The sequence below is a fragment of the Camarhynchus parvulus genome, chromosome 1 (assembly GCF_901933205.1).
Source record: "Camarhynchus parvulus chromosome 1, STF_HiC, whole genome shotgun sequence".
NCBI classification, from domain to species: domain Eukaryota; kingdom Metazoa; phylum Chordata; class Aves; order Passeriformes; family Thraupidae; genus Camarhynchus; species Camarhynchus parvulus.
Genome location: NC_044571.1, coordinates 87,978,537 through 87,993,815, shown reverse-complemented (window position 1 = coordinate 87,993,815; position 15,279 = coordinate 87,978,537). Strand labels below are relative to the sequence as shown.

At 43.8% G+C, this 15,279-nt stretch overlaps 1 protein-coding gene across 4 annotated transcripts in view; it reads left to right on the top strand.

Moving 5' to 3' along the window:
* The window catches only part of FAM131B (family with sequence similarity 131 member B), a 33,559-nt gene extending 18,558 nt beyond the window's left edge, over window positions 1-15,001 (top strand). Inside the window, exons 3-8 of one of the 4 annotated variants that reach the window (XR_004061695.1) lie at window positions 1,193-1,228; window positions 3,722-3,815; window positions 4,415-4,612; window positions 4,930-5,073; window positions 5,486-6,289; window positions 7,889-15,001. Coding sequence is in view for 3 of the 4 variants with exons in the window: in XM_030971308.1 (XP_030827168.1) it covers window positions 1,193-1,228; window positions 3,722-3,815; window positions 4,415-4,612; window positions 4,930-5,073; window positions 5,486-6,030 (1,017 nt within the window). In the remaining variant the exon portion in view is untranslated. Of the gene's footprint in view, window positions 1-1,192; window positions 1,229-3,721; window positions 3,816-4,405; window positions 4,613-4,929; window positions 5,074-5,485; window positions 6,337-7,888 lie in introns of those variants that run through there. The other 3 variants (XM_030971308.1, XM_030971321.1, XM_030971330.1) reach the window with 3 other exon arrangements.
* The last annotated feature ends 278 nt before the right edge of the window (window positions 15,002-15,279 follow it).

The window sequence follows — 15,279 nt, the reverse complement described above, 5'->3', positions numbered from 1 at the left end:
GTGGAACACCACATGAGAAAACAGTGACAGTTCTGACAAGCCTGTAGGTCTGCATCCCTTGAATAAGGGATTCACATTGGATTCACAGTGTCCAGCACTGTGTCTGTCCCAGCTTCTGCAGCACAGCCATGAAATCTTTTGAAGAAACACATTTGTCTGCATTTTGAATTTTAGAGATGCATTCACTAGTAACTCACAGACAATCGACTTACCATGCAGTATTTTGAGGGCTGGTTAATTTAATTACTGCAGCTTCTGCATTCTTGGATACCTGAATTTTCAGCTTTGTAAGGTTCAGAGTATGCAATGATGATTAATAGAAAGATAAAATCTATTTTAAATGCATAATATTTGAAGAATCGCAAATAATGTTCACAAATAAGCTTAATAAATAGCATACAGTTTGCAAAACCTTGAAAAATGTTAATAGGTGTACATATATATATAGATATAGTATTTTTATTTTGTTTGTGTACCTTGCTGGCTTGGAAAGCACCTTCAAGACACTTAGAGTTTCATGGAGTCCTGGCAGGAAATTGTTGGGCCCAATCCTGTATGGAGAATTCAGTCAAATCAAAGCAGATCTAAAAGTCAACGAGCATAAACCACACCTCAGTGAACATTTTGATTTATATGAATGGCTACCATAGGTGTAACGTGAGTCATCTAAATTTTCCTGAGTGTCTCCATCCCCAAACCCAGGATGTTGAGATGAGTCCTCCCAGCTGCAGGAAACACACTCTGAATTGGTGCTGTGATGGCTGATGTGGGAAATGATTCTGGCTCACAAGGGGTGAGTGAGTCAGAATGGACAAACCAAAACATGGCAGGAGAAAATAATTTCAGCAGAATTGAGTAGCTTATAGGATACTCAAAATACCAAGGTGGTGTAGCTCCTCCTTGTGTTAACCTCAAAGTGGTGCAACCCACACTTAGGAGGAGAGCCTTGTGAAAAGGTGCTCTCCGCTTTCCTACTCTGTCACCCTCCTGTTCCCTATTTCACCTTCAAACACTGTGACCTTTACAGGCACCATATTCACCAGCAGGGAATAAAACCATCTTGAGAGACACAAGTTTTTAGAATACACCAGATAAAGTAGTGTCTGTTGATTGTGGCAAACTACTGGAGTTGCTTGGCTGCTTGCAAGTGTGTTTGTTACACTGACGTGGTGCCTTTCTTTGCTTTCTTTAGCAAACACGGACGGATTTCTCCTGGGATGGTATCAATGTGAGTATGAACTGCATCACTTTTCAAATTTCTAGTCATAGGAAGACCAGGGTTTGTCTGACATTGGATACAGTGGAGGCCAGAATGGGAACATGGCTGAAAGTCCTTAGTGCTGCTGAAATTCTGGGAGTTGTCTCCGAGTCAGAGGATGGTGATGGATTTTTGTTTGCTTCTGAGTCTTTTGCTGTCTGGCAGATATTTTGATCTGCAGGTGGCTGTTGAATTGCTTTCATCCTTTTGGGGACAAATGTGTGCCATTTCATATGTTCTGTTTTTGAGATTTCTGGGCACTGCTACATAAGAAAGGTGTCTGTCCAGCATATTTTAAAAAACAGTAGTCCTTGATTAGGGTATCATGGATCTTCTCCAGGGAGAAGTTTGGGAGAAATGTCTCCCTCATTTTCAGTTGCATACAGAAGTAAGAGAATTCCTTATGTCTCCTAGGGTAGATGGAGAGTACCAGTTAACTTCAGTTAAAAAGCGGATGAGAAACAAACAATTTAATTACACATGATCCTTTTGCTCTTGGTACCTGTGCCATGAAAAAAAAAAATATTTTTCTCTAATGCAGAAACAGCATCCTGAAAAAGGAATAATGCATATTTGTTCTACTGGACTTTTTAAAAGGGTACTTATAAAATATTTTTGCATAAATTAACTTCATAGTTCTGTACACTTGGAAGGACAGGATTAGCAGCTCCGTTTTGAGTAGTATAAGTGTTTTCAAATTTTAGATTCTTTCAAAACTTTTAAAATACCTATAGCTTTCTTCTTTACTGTGATTTGGAAGCATGGGGGACATTGAATAGAATTTTAAACTAATTCTTACCTCTTTCATTGTGGCACTTATGGCTTGGGATCTTTTGCCTAGAATCAGTTACAGGAACAAATTGTGTTGGAAAATAATGGTGCATGCAGCAACTGTCTAGAAGAAATTTGTCCTTTTTTTTTCCTCACTGCACCTATGTCTAGCTGAAAGCAAAGTACACAAGGTCGTGTTTCCTTAAAGAAAGCAGAAGACAGTTTCCTTACTTGCAGTTTCCCATTTTCCAACCCATACAGAATCCATGGAGCTCTTTCATAAGGCAGCTCTTAGCCAGTGTAGTTCCCTAGATCTTCTTTGGTACCGAAGCTGGATCATGAATTTTCTTCCCTTCCAATTCATTCCTGCCTTCATGTCACAGCTCTTCAGCCTTGCAGTAGTGGGAGCCCTCTGCAATTTACTTTCTTTTTTTTGATGGGTTCTATGAGGCAGCTCACAGCACAGCCCCCAGGCTCTCCTGGAACAAGTGGGTGGATACTGAGCAGGAGCACCTGGGCAGGAATGACCAGTGGGGGCATAGATGGACTTTCTCCAACAAGCTTCATCACCAAAGGAAATGCTTCATGGAACAAGGGCTGTGCTCTCACTTTTTACTGTTCTTCCTCTGCTTTCTGATTTCTTCAGCTCATGTTACACACACAGCACATTCCTGCCTCCACAGTTACAGGATGCCTTAGTTGCTGCATTTACACTCAGTTTCCAGAAAATCTCACCTCTCATATTTTAGCAACTGACTGGAATTATACTCAGTGTGAGATCTTTACAATGCCTTCCTTTGCCTCCGATTATTTCACTGCCCAGTTACTGCTCTGCTCACTTTTTGTGAGGTCTGCGCCTATGTCCAAGTGCTTGTTTTCTGTCAGGACTTAAAATTTTCAGGGTCTTAGTCACTACTTTTGAGTATCCTTGTGTTTGAAAGATTCTGGCCTTGATTTTCAGCGAGGTTGAAATGAAGAGCAGAAGCAATGTTTATTTAGCCCTTGTGAAAGTTAAGCCTCATATGCAATGCCTGGCATCTCTGCAGAAGCCTGATGAATTCATCTTGAGAGATTATTTTTGTGATGATGTTTGTGCTGGCTGCCTGTCCCAATAGTGCCCTGACCCTGTTATTCAGGGACTGAGGATGAACACAGAAAAGACAGTCAAGAAAACGAAGTAGAGCTGTAGACCAAATTTCTTTACAGATGTAGGTGCTTGAAACAGGACCCATCACTGATATCGTCATGATAATTTTATTAAGACTATATAAGAAGAAAAAAAAAAACAAAGTACCAAAATATTGGTAGTATGATGCATATATGATACATTACTGTGGCTTGCCTATTTCACTGACAGCTCCCCACTGCAAGATCCCTGAATTGTCCAACAGCCATGTCTTGCATCTCTAACAGAGAGTTGGGAATGGTGCAGCGTGTCTGTGGAGGGCTGGCAGCTGCCAACGGGAGGCTTCTCACAGCCTCTTTCTGCCTCTCCCTCTGGCCTTGCCTCAGTCAGTCCCAGTGCTGTGCAATATCCAGTCCTGGTTAAAGTGCCTCTCATTTTCCTTTCCTTCTTTTGTTCTTACTGCTTGCTTCTGTTCCTCATCTTCCAACTACCTACTGTTTTTTCACTTCAGTTCACTTCCTTTCTCCTTCCTGTATATCATTTCTTCATATTCTCTCTCTTTTCAGCTCTCCATGGAAGATACGACCTCCATCCTTCCCAAGCTGAAACGCAACTCCAATGCTTATGGGATTGGGGCTTTGGCTAAATCATCTTTCTCTGGTGAGGTCCTCAAAATTTGACTTTATCCTTGGCAGCTTCTCTCCACAGGCCTTTGTGCCTCTTCCCATATCTCTCTGTCACTCTCACAACTGCTCCTTTCTGGCTTTCACCTTTTCATGGCCTTAGAGGAGTCTCCACCACCATGGTTCTAAATACAGAAATCTCACAGTTGTTGCCCTTTTAAAGAACAGATTTGTCTTACTACCATTGGCTTCTCACTGTGCACCCCTGCTCAGACATCTTCAATTGCTTCCCCTCAGTCTTGGGTTTAACCCCATTTTCTGTTTCTTAATTTGTTCACTTCCAGGCTTCATCCTTCATGCCCAGCTCTATCCTAAATGGATTCTAGGCAAGGAAGGAAATGGTCCTTCATATTTGGGGTTCCCCTTTTTCCCCCTTCTGAGAGTTTGTCCAGGGAAAGATGGAGAAACTGCCCTGGAGAGTGACACAATGAGAGGTGGGAGACACCCAGCCCTAGTCACGCATCCTGTCAGGACAGGACGGGAGAAGCTCCACTTCTGAGAGAAGTAAAAACCCCGGCGGAAAGCGCCGGAGCTGTGTAATAGCCCTGCCTTGTTTCCCAATGTCTGGCCCCTTAGGGATATCCCGCAGCATGAAGGACCACGTGACGAAGCCGACGGCCATGGGGCAGGGCCGCGTGGCGCACATGATCGAGTGGCAGGGCTGGGGCAAGGCGCACAGCCAGCAGCAGCAGCACACGCACGAGAGCGCGCGCAAGGACGCCGACGCCTACTCGGACCTCAGCGACGGCGAGAAGGAGGCCCGCTTCCTCGCAGGTAGCTGTGCCTGCCTCCTGGCACCTGCCTTGGGTCGGTTGGGGTGCCCCCAGAGGGGAACCCCTGAGAGATTCCAAAATGCAGAAGCTTGTGAAAAGCACTCTGGGAGAGGCTGAAGTAGAGAGAGAGACTTTGGTGGCTGGGACATTGCCAGTGGAATGCAAGGTGGAGAGGGTGAGGGCCAGTTGTGGGTGATGGGTGTTGCTGAGATAGGACCAAAGTGGGACAGTGTGACCAAAAGGTGGGGTAAAGGATGATGGTGAGAAGTGGAGACTTCAATGCATCTTTGCTTTCCTTCCCTGTCTCCTTTGGCACAGGGGTGATGGAGCAATTTGCTATTTCTGAAGCGACTCTCATGGCCTGGTCCTCCATGGATGGTGAGGATATGAGTGTAAACTCAAATCAGGACAACCCAGCAGGCAACTACTCTGAGAACTATCAGGAGCTGATGGAGAGCCAAGGTGAGCTCTAGTGCTTCTTGCTAATCTTAAGACACCCCCTTCCTGCTCCGGTTGCTCTCTTCTGCTCTACTCTGTTTTATTCTGTAGCCCCAGTCAGATCTGCTAGAGTCGTCCCTGTTTGTGGAGCTGTCCAAGGAATCTAATCTTAGCAGAGAGTTTCCAAAGCCCAGTTCCTTTGTCTTCTTAGAGCACAACTGTGGAAAGCTACCAGCTCTTACAGTCAGTTGTGGGTATCAAGGTCACCTGCCAACTGCCAGAACTGTGTTTTCTCTTTCCCCTCCTTCCCTCTAAAGGTGGATTCACCCACCCTGTGCAGTACAGTGCCATGCTCAGGCTCACAGGCTACCAGGATGAGCCAGCCTGGCCTAGGGAGAGTGTCTAACTGTGTGTTGTTTGCCTCCTTTGCTTGCAGAGCACATGGCCCAGACGCAGTATGACAGCTGGCCTCACTCCTACGTCTCGCAGGGCATGTACTGCTTAGGCTCCTCCGACGCCTGGGAGGCCAGTGACCAGTCCCTCATCGCCTCCCCAGCCACTGGCTCCTACCTAGGCCAGAATTTTGATGAGTCCCAGACAAACCTTCAGGAAAGCATTTTGCTTCAGAGCAGCTTTCTCCAGCAGCAGCAGCTGCAGCAACAGCGGCAGGAGCAGAACTTCATCCAGAGCACGGGGCTGGTCCACGTGTGGCCCCTGCAGACTGCTCAGGGTGGGGGTGGAGCTGAGTCCAGCACGTACATGGAGGACCACATTGAGGATGAAGGGAACCCAAGGCTGGAGAAGGCCCCTCTCCTAAACAAGAAGCCCTCTCCAGAGGAGGATGATGCAGTGTGCCGGGACCTGGAATCTTTGTCTCCTCGAGAGGAGATGGAACATGCTGCACTGAGCCGTAAAGTCTCAGATGTCACCTCCTCTGGGGTGCAGTCCTTTGATGAGGAAGAGGGAGAAACAAACAACTGATGCTTTCTGTGAAGTACTCATCATTGCTGAACAAAGAGAGGGGTGGCAAGGAATGCAATTACAGGGATTCTTCTCTCCAGCTCCCCATATTTCCAGGCAGACATACCTTCCATTCCTGACATTTAATTATTTTTTTAAACGAGGAAAATCTCAAAGTGATTGACACATAAAAACCTTTTCTTCCCCTCCCCCATGGACACATATTTTGGATTTTCATTGCTCTGGGCAACATGTGATGTGCTTGGAGAGATCTGGATTGGTAAATAATTTCTAAGTCTTTTTAAACAAAGTCTTGGCTGTGGATACAAACTCTTCTGGTACTGGGGATGTGGCTGATGAGACAGGCTTGGTGTAGGGAGCAACTTTGTGGCTAGAATTCATCTTGGCAGAATGGACGTTGCTCTGTGGACATGGCCCCCTTCTATTTCATAGAATATATGAATATAAACTGGTTTAAAATGAAGCTGTGGGTTTGCAGATCTAGATTGCACTAGCGTTGGGAAGGTGGCTGATGCAGAGGATCAGGCCATGAAGGATGTGCTGTGTAACCAGATCCTCAGTAGCACCTTGATACAGAGCTGTAGGGTTGATGGATATGAGCTGTGCTCCCAGAGCCTGGGCTGTGCTGCCAGAGTGGCTCTGTGGGCATGGCTCTGCTGTGGCATGGAAAAATGGGCGCAGATACAAACCTAACCCTGCTCTCAGATATTCATGCTTTGGTCTCTTCCATTTGTTTGTTTCTCTCTGACATTTCTGCCTTCCCAGGAGCTGGCAAGAGCGATGTGTCCTTTTGGCAGTGGGCACTGGAAGCCAGTGGAAAGGACATTTTCAGCTATGGAGACAGTCATAAAAAGCTGACTCTTGCAGGGGGCTTGAGGACATGCCCATCTTGGTGCTGCTGCTGTGTCCTTCTGTCTTTTCCTTGCCAGCAGAATGTGGAGACCCAGAGAGTAGGCAGCAGGTCCAGGAACAGTGTGTACAGCTATGAGATCACAGATACCTAGTTTACATTAGAGTTTTCAGTTTTTGCACTTTTTTTTAACCTTTTTATATTCTGGATAAGTGTTCATAAAAAAGCAGTTAGTAATGGGAAAGGCCTGTACTCCAGTCATGACTTAACAGAAATACTGCACCTCTCTCATTTCTGCCACTCCTGCAGTGCCAAATATAGCTGGATGAAAAGGGGTGAGAGGAAATTTTCTCCTCCTGTTTGTCTTCTTCTTTCTGCCAATGTTTTCTTCTTTTGTTTTCCTACCCCCAAGCAGTGTAAATAATGCTCAATACTTGGTCTGTTTGTTTTTCCCTCCCATCTCTTTTTTAGGTGTGGAGAAAGCTGATTTCAGGAGTTTCCCGTATTTGTACGGGGTATATATTTTTTTGTTAAAAAAAACCATGATTCTCTGATTAGAGGGAATTTGGTCTCTTGCAATTCCTCGCCATTTTTTCACAGACCTCCTTTTGGGAGGGAGAGGTTTTGAAAGGAAATTGTTTCACTTTCAGCTCTCACCAGAAAATAAACAGGGACAAAAGCAAAAATTGTATAAGGTTATTGATTTTGCTGGAGGACTGAACAGAACCAGCAGAGATTACCCAAGTGCTGAGTTTTAATTGCAAGACCTCTTGCAAGGAAGCATCAGCAGAGCATGGGTGTAGATCAGATGCTGGATCTGATGAGCTATAGACAGGAATTTGCCTGGACACTGCCATACTGTTCCAGGAGCAACTCTTTTCTCACTTACTCTGACTCATATTTGCTCTGTTTAATTCATGATACATTTGTCTCTTCTTTGCCTCCTCTTCAGGCTTGGTGTGTTTTTTGGATGACAGGAGAGTGATACATGCTTCTTTCCTGCTTCAGGTTCAGTTCCTGCATATTTTCAGGGAAGAATGTCTAAGGCGAACAAAATGTCACTGGAGGAATATCATCAAGTCTCAGAGTTTAGACAGCTGGCAAGCAAAGCAAATGATGTCCAGGAATTGTGAAAAGTAGGAATGGGACTCTCAGGAAGAACTTTACCCCAATCAGCTTTTTCCCAATGACACAGGCAGCTGCAAAAAGAGGGACTCCTTTTTCAATACCCAGGTCTTTCCAGCCGAGTCCACTTCAAGCAGATCTGTCTTCCCTCTCCATTGCACCTCTAAATGAAAGACCTCTGGGATGTTTAAGTTACACTGGTAATTTGGCATAGGTAAGAGAGAAACGTTTGTGTGACCCATCTTTTTTTACCTGTTTGCTTGGTCTTGCTTCTGTCTTTCTAAGCAGGTCGCTCTTCTCCTGGGTGATGAGCTTTCAGTATCTCTTCAAAGGTGTTTACACATTCAGGTACTAACCTCCCCTGGGCAGCAAGGCTTGATAAAAATCATCTCCTATAGTTCTTGCAGGGCCAGTGGTAGCTCATTGTCCTGAACTGGCTTGGGTCCAGCTGTGGAGCAGGGCCTGGGAAATCACACTAGCCAGAGATGGGGCAAGTGCCAAGAGCACTTCAGCAGATGAGTAAATGAGTAAGTTTAAAGCTATTTTTATTTCTCTTTTAAAAGGTCTTTAGGGAAACAAACATGGTTAGGTGTGTACCTTTGTGGAGATTTGGGTGGCTTGTTTGTTTCTTTCTCCAAACCATTTTGTTCCCATGTGCCTCTCCAGGACCAATCTGGATGTTTACAGTAACTTTCAGAGTAGCTTCTGATCATCCCTTTGTGTTGTTTACAGGACTGGGACAAGCAGGTCAACTTGTCCCGGGCTTCTTTTTCTTTAAGATGGACATGTGGTACATTTACTAAGATGTCTGATTGATGTCTAAAAGATATACCTTATCTCCATGGAAAGCAGTGTCAGGGAGTTATCTGCATAAGGAAAAGTGTAAAAAAAATTGACCATATAGAAAATTCTGTGGAGTCCAATAGGAAGAGAAAATCTGTAGATTCTTCTAGCCTCTATGGAATTGGGATAAAGAATTATACCCTGCTTTATAGTTCCATAACCTGCTGTCTTAGAAACCTGTAGAGAGCCTCATTCTCTGTGAGTGCAGACTGGTTTGAACACCACTCTCTGTAAAAACCTTCCAGCTTACTAAATTCTGTAATTTTTTTTTTCATAAATGACTTAATATTCTGTGAACAATAAAATTTCAGCCTTTTCCTGAAAGAAAGAAAAAGGCTATTTTCCATACCTCCCCACAGTCCAAAAGAGCTCATTGCTAGGAGTCTGACTAGAGAGAGCAGGTCTTCCAGTTCACACTTGCCACCCGAGTGAGCAGCCTGAGCTGAACTGGAAAGGCAGTTTGAATCTCTTTGAAAGTGGAAAATTGTTTGTGTAATCTGGCCCTTTCTTACATAACAGGCCTGCTGCCTGTGTGTATCCAATACCAGAGAGAGAGACCTGGAACCTCCTGTACGTTTCCCAGAAAAGCTGTTATTATATAGATACACCTATTCAAGCATATGGGAGGCACAGGTGCTCTGTGAGCGAAATTTGGCCTGCAGTCCCTTTATCCTGGTGAGGAGGGATGAGTTGGAGAGAGTCCAGCCAAATAGTCAGAGCCCAAATTGTGTTTGTGAGGCTGTAAATAAGAAGGAAAGGTGAGCTCAGTATCCCTGATCTGCAGTTACTAAGAAACTGCGCTCTGCTGTTTGTTGCCACAAATGCATTATGAAGCAAAGCTGCACTACAGAAAATTTTGGATATTCTTGAAGTAGTGGAGATAGAAGATTCCTATCTTTCCTCCAAGCCTTTGTCTTCAGTAGGAACTTGTTGAAATTACTGTGCTAAACATGAAATAAGGCTTAACCAGAAGTGACCCTAATTTAAAATCTTCTATTGGAAGAAAATTCTCTCTTGTTCCTTCTCCCATGATTGCTCATACCTGATTAGTTATACTCTTTGATAAGCTTTTCTTTTATATAAATCTGAAGCTTTCTTTACAAGCCCTCTGGGTTCTCTTCAATTCCATTACCTCAGGCTCTGGGACAGAGAAGTTTATCTGCTTCTTTCAGTTTCTGTGCCTCTAAATCATCATCTTCTTTTGGAGAGCTGCTGAAATGTCATCCACTTGCTTTTTCCCCTTAAAAATGGTAACATCACCTTTCAGGACAGGCTTGCTGCAGAGAACAAGTTTAGCCATGCTTCTAAGCTGATCCAGTGGTGAGCTGCTTTGAAGGAAGAGGACCTCTGCTCTGACCGTGCTCACCTCCCACAACCCTTGGGCAGGTGCTGATGCACAGCTGGCCCACACCAAGCCAGGGACTTTTACCCTGCTATAAAAGTGAAGATGGAAGAGCTGTGAGCAGAGGGAGAGAGAATGCTGTTCTCAGCAGCTGGCCTTCCTTTATATCAGGTTGGAGAAGCTGGAAAGGTGCACTTTGAAATGGCATCTTCATGATGAGTCTAAGCTGCTCAAAGGAGCTGTCCTGCCTCCTCTCTTCCACCACCACCAGCTCTGTACTTGTACTGCCTAAAAAGCACCAGCACTAACACTCATTTGGCTGCTCAGGAACTGGCCCCATTGAAAACTAACCCAGTCCCCTACCTAAATAAAGGTTTCAGTGAGGTGAACTCTTCGTATTGCTTCTCTTGGCGAGGCAGGCTTCACTGAGGGCCGGTGAAATGTGTAGATGGTCATGTGGAAGACTGGTTGCAGATGCAACTTAAATTGGCTTAAGCTGATTTTGATATGTCTGTCTGAAAAGAATAAGACCCACTGGGGTACCAAGAAGGACATTATTCCCCATTTTCTTCCTTAGTATTTTCCTTGGAATTTTTAGTATGCTCTTACTTGATTTGGTCTTTGTTATTTATGCCCGGTTGTTTCCCTCACTGTTCCCTTCCACAGGCTCCTTTGAGGTAAACCCTGGAAACTGGGCAGGAGGACATGAGTAACTTGATATATGCATGAAATTAATAAAATTAACATGCACAAATCGTGTATGCACTCAGTGATCAAACTCCATGGCAGCTAAAGATACTGACAAGTCTTATCCTGCAATTGCAAGAGGGGAGAGTTGTTTAAGAGTGAAGCATAACTGTTGGAAGGGATATTTATCCCTGTTTTCAGGCCAGTTCCAGTCCAATGTGAGACTGTGTACAGCAGCAATGAAAAATGTTCAATGTAGCCCTGGAGAACTGGAGAAGGAAAGTCATCTCTCTGTTTGACAGAGGTAGGAGGTGTTGTGGTGAGGCAAGGTTGTGTGCAACAGCACAGGCTTGTGCACCACTGTGTGTGGCAGAGAGGGAAAGACATGGAGAGAAAGGCTTGGAAAAAGGTCCAGAAAAGCCTGATGTCTTTTTACACAACACAGGTAAGAAGCTTCATGGCAGACTCCCAGCAGAGTGGACTGAGGTACAGAATTGCTATCCAAGCTGTAAGTCCAGGATTGTTGCAGCTTATGGTACTCCTTAGTCCAAACACACTTTTTTTTAAGACAGTGATAGGAAGGAGACCTCCCTGAGTTTAGGTACCTGCTAGCTTTGTCTTCATTGTCTTCAAAATGTGCTTTGTTCTTCAGGGAAATCATATGAGTAATACACAAAATAAGAACTTATTCCTTGCCCAAATGAAGTTAGTGTGAGTTCTGATCTCACTGGAAAGCCAAAATACCTAAATTCAGCTTAGTTTGCCTTAACTGTTGTAGAAGGAGAAGTAAACTCAGATAACCTGCCTGTAAATGCTATAAAAAGCGGAGCAACGTTGGCAAAGTCTAAGCTCTTCCTTCTAATTTCTCCCAGGTGGATTTTCCAGTGTTCCTTGTTCAGACAACTCTGGCATACCTTTTAAACAAACTTGACTTTTTGTAAAAGAAAAAAAGAAAAGAAAGGAAAGAAAAAAATTAATTCCAATACAGGGATTATCAGCAGCTTACAGCTAGAAAAATGTAAATAAGTAATACTTTCATCTTTGATTTTCCTCCCCTGTAGCAATCTGACAGGGAAAGATTTCTATGCCATGGCTCAGGGAAAGGAAAAATAAACAGGGAAAATGTGAGTAAAATGGTGCCTACTAGAACTAAATGTATGTGTAGGACAGCCTACAGTCATTAAAGCACAGTCTCAAATACGATTGCAAGCTGCAAAGTCAATGTCAGGTGCCTCTTTTGTACCACAGGCTTTTCCCAGGCTGAGAAGTAGTGAACCTGTGCAGAAGCAGAAGAGCTGCACTTCTGTGCCAGATCAGTGTCTCTCTGTGTCTCAGAATATGTCCTGGAGCCTGGGGGCACTGTGCTCCCTGAGCAGCACAACCAGCCCCGTGGATTGACTGGGGTAAGGCGTGAGGGTTACCATGTTAACAAATGGACATGGAAGATCTGCGCTTGCAACATCAGGGTCTATTTACATCCTTGCACTGACATTTTCCCCAGCATAGGCAGACCAAAGTGTTATTTTTCCCTTGGAAATGAAGAGAAGCTCTATGATTGTCAGTGTTGGTCTGCACAAAAGAAAAGAAATATGTGCTGTATTTTTCCAGTGCAGATACACATTGTTGGAAGAGGAAAAATTTAGTCTGGTTGTGATTCTGAGAGAGAGCATGTTTACTGAAACTGTAAAGTCTTGTTCAATAATGTTTTCAGTGCAGATACCACAGAATCACAGAATGGTTGAAAGGGACCATCAAGTCCAACCCCTCTGCCATGGGCAGGACCTACCCACTGATGTGTAGTAGCTGCCGTCTTCTGGGAAGAGAGGGGTTACAGTGTTCTGTGGAAAGAATGCTCCTGCTAGGATCTTCCTCATCTCCTTCAGCTGGGGACATTTTAAATGCCCTCTGAAACCTAGTCTTGTTTTTGCTTTCCCATAAGGGATCAAATGTCCATGCTTGCAAGACAAAAACATCTAAAAAGGCTTTTCTCCATTATGGAAACAAGATTGTGCATCAAGATTTGCTTCTAATAAGATAAAGGCATGTAGTCCAGATTCATTGGCCTTCTGGATTAATTTTCATTTGGCATGGAAATCCAGTCATGATTGGATTGGAGGACACAAGGTTAAGAACCCTCTTCCAGAGCTCTGCCATGTTCCCATGAGGCAAGTGTAGGTGGATTTCCCTTCTTTTCAGATACTGCATGCTTGAGCAACGTAGCAAGCCAAAAGCTCTTTTGCAGGTATATATTCTTGTTTGGCTTTAATTTTTCTTCTCTGATTTGTGGATGTTGTGCATGATTGGAGGTCTCTGGGAATCCCTACACTATAAAACTGGAACTCAAAAGTAATTTTACAGGGAACAAGATTCCTCTTGTTTCAGCTCTTTTCAGACGTGGGTGGGTACAGGCAGAGGATTTGGGAGGTACGAGGGTGGTGGATGGGAGTCTCAGGGGTGGCATGCAGAATGGATTCCTGAAGCATGTGTAAAAATAACTAAAGGCTTGGGTCTTCAAATGTTGTATTCTCAGTATCTGAAACTCCTTTAGCATAAGTGTATGGGACAATGGAGGTTGCTGCAAAGCAGTTTTCAAGGGCTTCCCCCAAGCCTGGACGTGTTTTCTGTAGAGGGGAGGCTGCATGGGGATTCTCTGTATCCTTTTCAGCTAGTGTTTACAGAGGTGCATTGATGTGTGGGGAGAAGGTACTGAATGCAAGTAAAACAAAAAGGGAAAGGGACCCACTACTGAAAGCTTTCATCCTTACATTGTCCCACACTAGCCCTTAATAACTAAAATGAGTCTGATTTGCCTTTGGTCTTCCAGCTCCAAGACATGTTTGCCTGAAAATTTTTGTTGGATATACTTCGCATGTTTTGATAATGTGACTTACGAGATAAACACTTCTACAGAGCTATATATAAATACATCCATGTGCAACCACCTGCATACATGTGCACACATTACATATAGACTTAGAGAACTATATGGCACTACACACCTCCATGCCTGTACGTGGCAGCAACCACAGTAAAGGAGGGGAGGTAGCTCAAAATAGCATGTACAGTCCTTTATGGAGTTGTTATTAAACAGAATGTGGTCTTGCCCTCCTGGCTGGTGGAAGTGTTTTATTTCTGTGGGACTGGTTCCAGGGGACTTGCGTCTCAGGAAGGAGGATATTAGGAAGAGGGGGTGGGTTTCAAGGAGACAGTCTGATGGAGCACATTGAAAAGGATCCATGGTGGCTTGGAGAAGCACCCCAGAGTAGGAAACACCTGATTTCTCATTAAGAAATAACATCACATGTTTGACTGTACAGGGCTAAAATCTGATCTGTGTCTGTGACTACCAGGACATGAAACCTAGGCCAGATTTGAGAATAGAAATCATCACATCAACACAATCCTCTAATTTAGCACAGAGTGAGTTTCCCTGTTCTACTGAATAAGCATTTTCCAGGTGATACATACAAGTTTTGTCCCAATACTGGTGAGATGCAGACACATCTGACTCAGACTTGGACAGAAATTTCACAACAGCCCATTAGGACACAGAAAGGTGTCTGATGCTTAGGTTGTGAAAGGCACTGACATTGGGTAGCACGACTCTGGGTTCACATTTCAGTTTTAAATGCTTCTCAGCCCGTTGTCCTCATAGCAGATTGGGGAATTGGTCCACCCAGAGGAAAGGAAACATCTCTGCACTTCCAAAATTGTTGTGTCATCTGCTTCTGATTCAGGACACGAAGTAGATCCAGTTGCTTGTTCACCGTAGTTTACCATGTGAGACTTTTAAATTCCAGCCATAAAAGGTATTATTTCCTTGTCAAGATATTTGTGCTTTTCAGACTCTGTTTCTTGCAAGAGCTAAGCAGTGTCTCTTGCCCTGCTCAAGGCATGGCATATTTTACAATCAGGGCTATTGCACTGATTTTTACTTTCTGTGTTCTATTTGAATTTAATTTGCTTCTTTCCAGTTTACCTGCTTTTGCTACCAAATAGATTGCCACCCACCACTTGGTATGTATGTCTGCATAACTACATTCATAGAATTAATTGTGACTTGCATAAGACACACTTAACTGCTTTAGGTTTTTGTTCGTTGTTTTTTGAGGGTTTTTTAAAATTTTATTTTTGTCAATCCTTGTAAGTCTCTCCTGTACTCTCTCCTGGTTTTGTGTATGATTTTTGGTTTGGTTTTTTGTTGTTGACATTGTGGTTTTTGTTATTGGGTTTTTTTTTTATTTCTTTCCCCAAATCGTGTCTAAACTACTTTCTTTTTGAAATGTAGTGTGTCAAATGAAATCAGTTATTCCACATATGTTTAAGACTTGAGTCCCTGGGAAAACAAAATGTCTCTGGTCCTGGAAGTTATACCTCTGCACAGGAAAAACATATTTTTTCC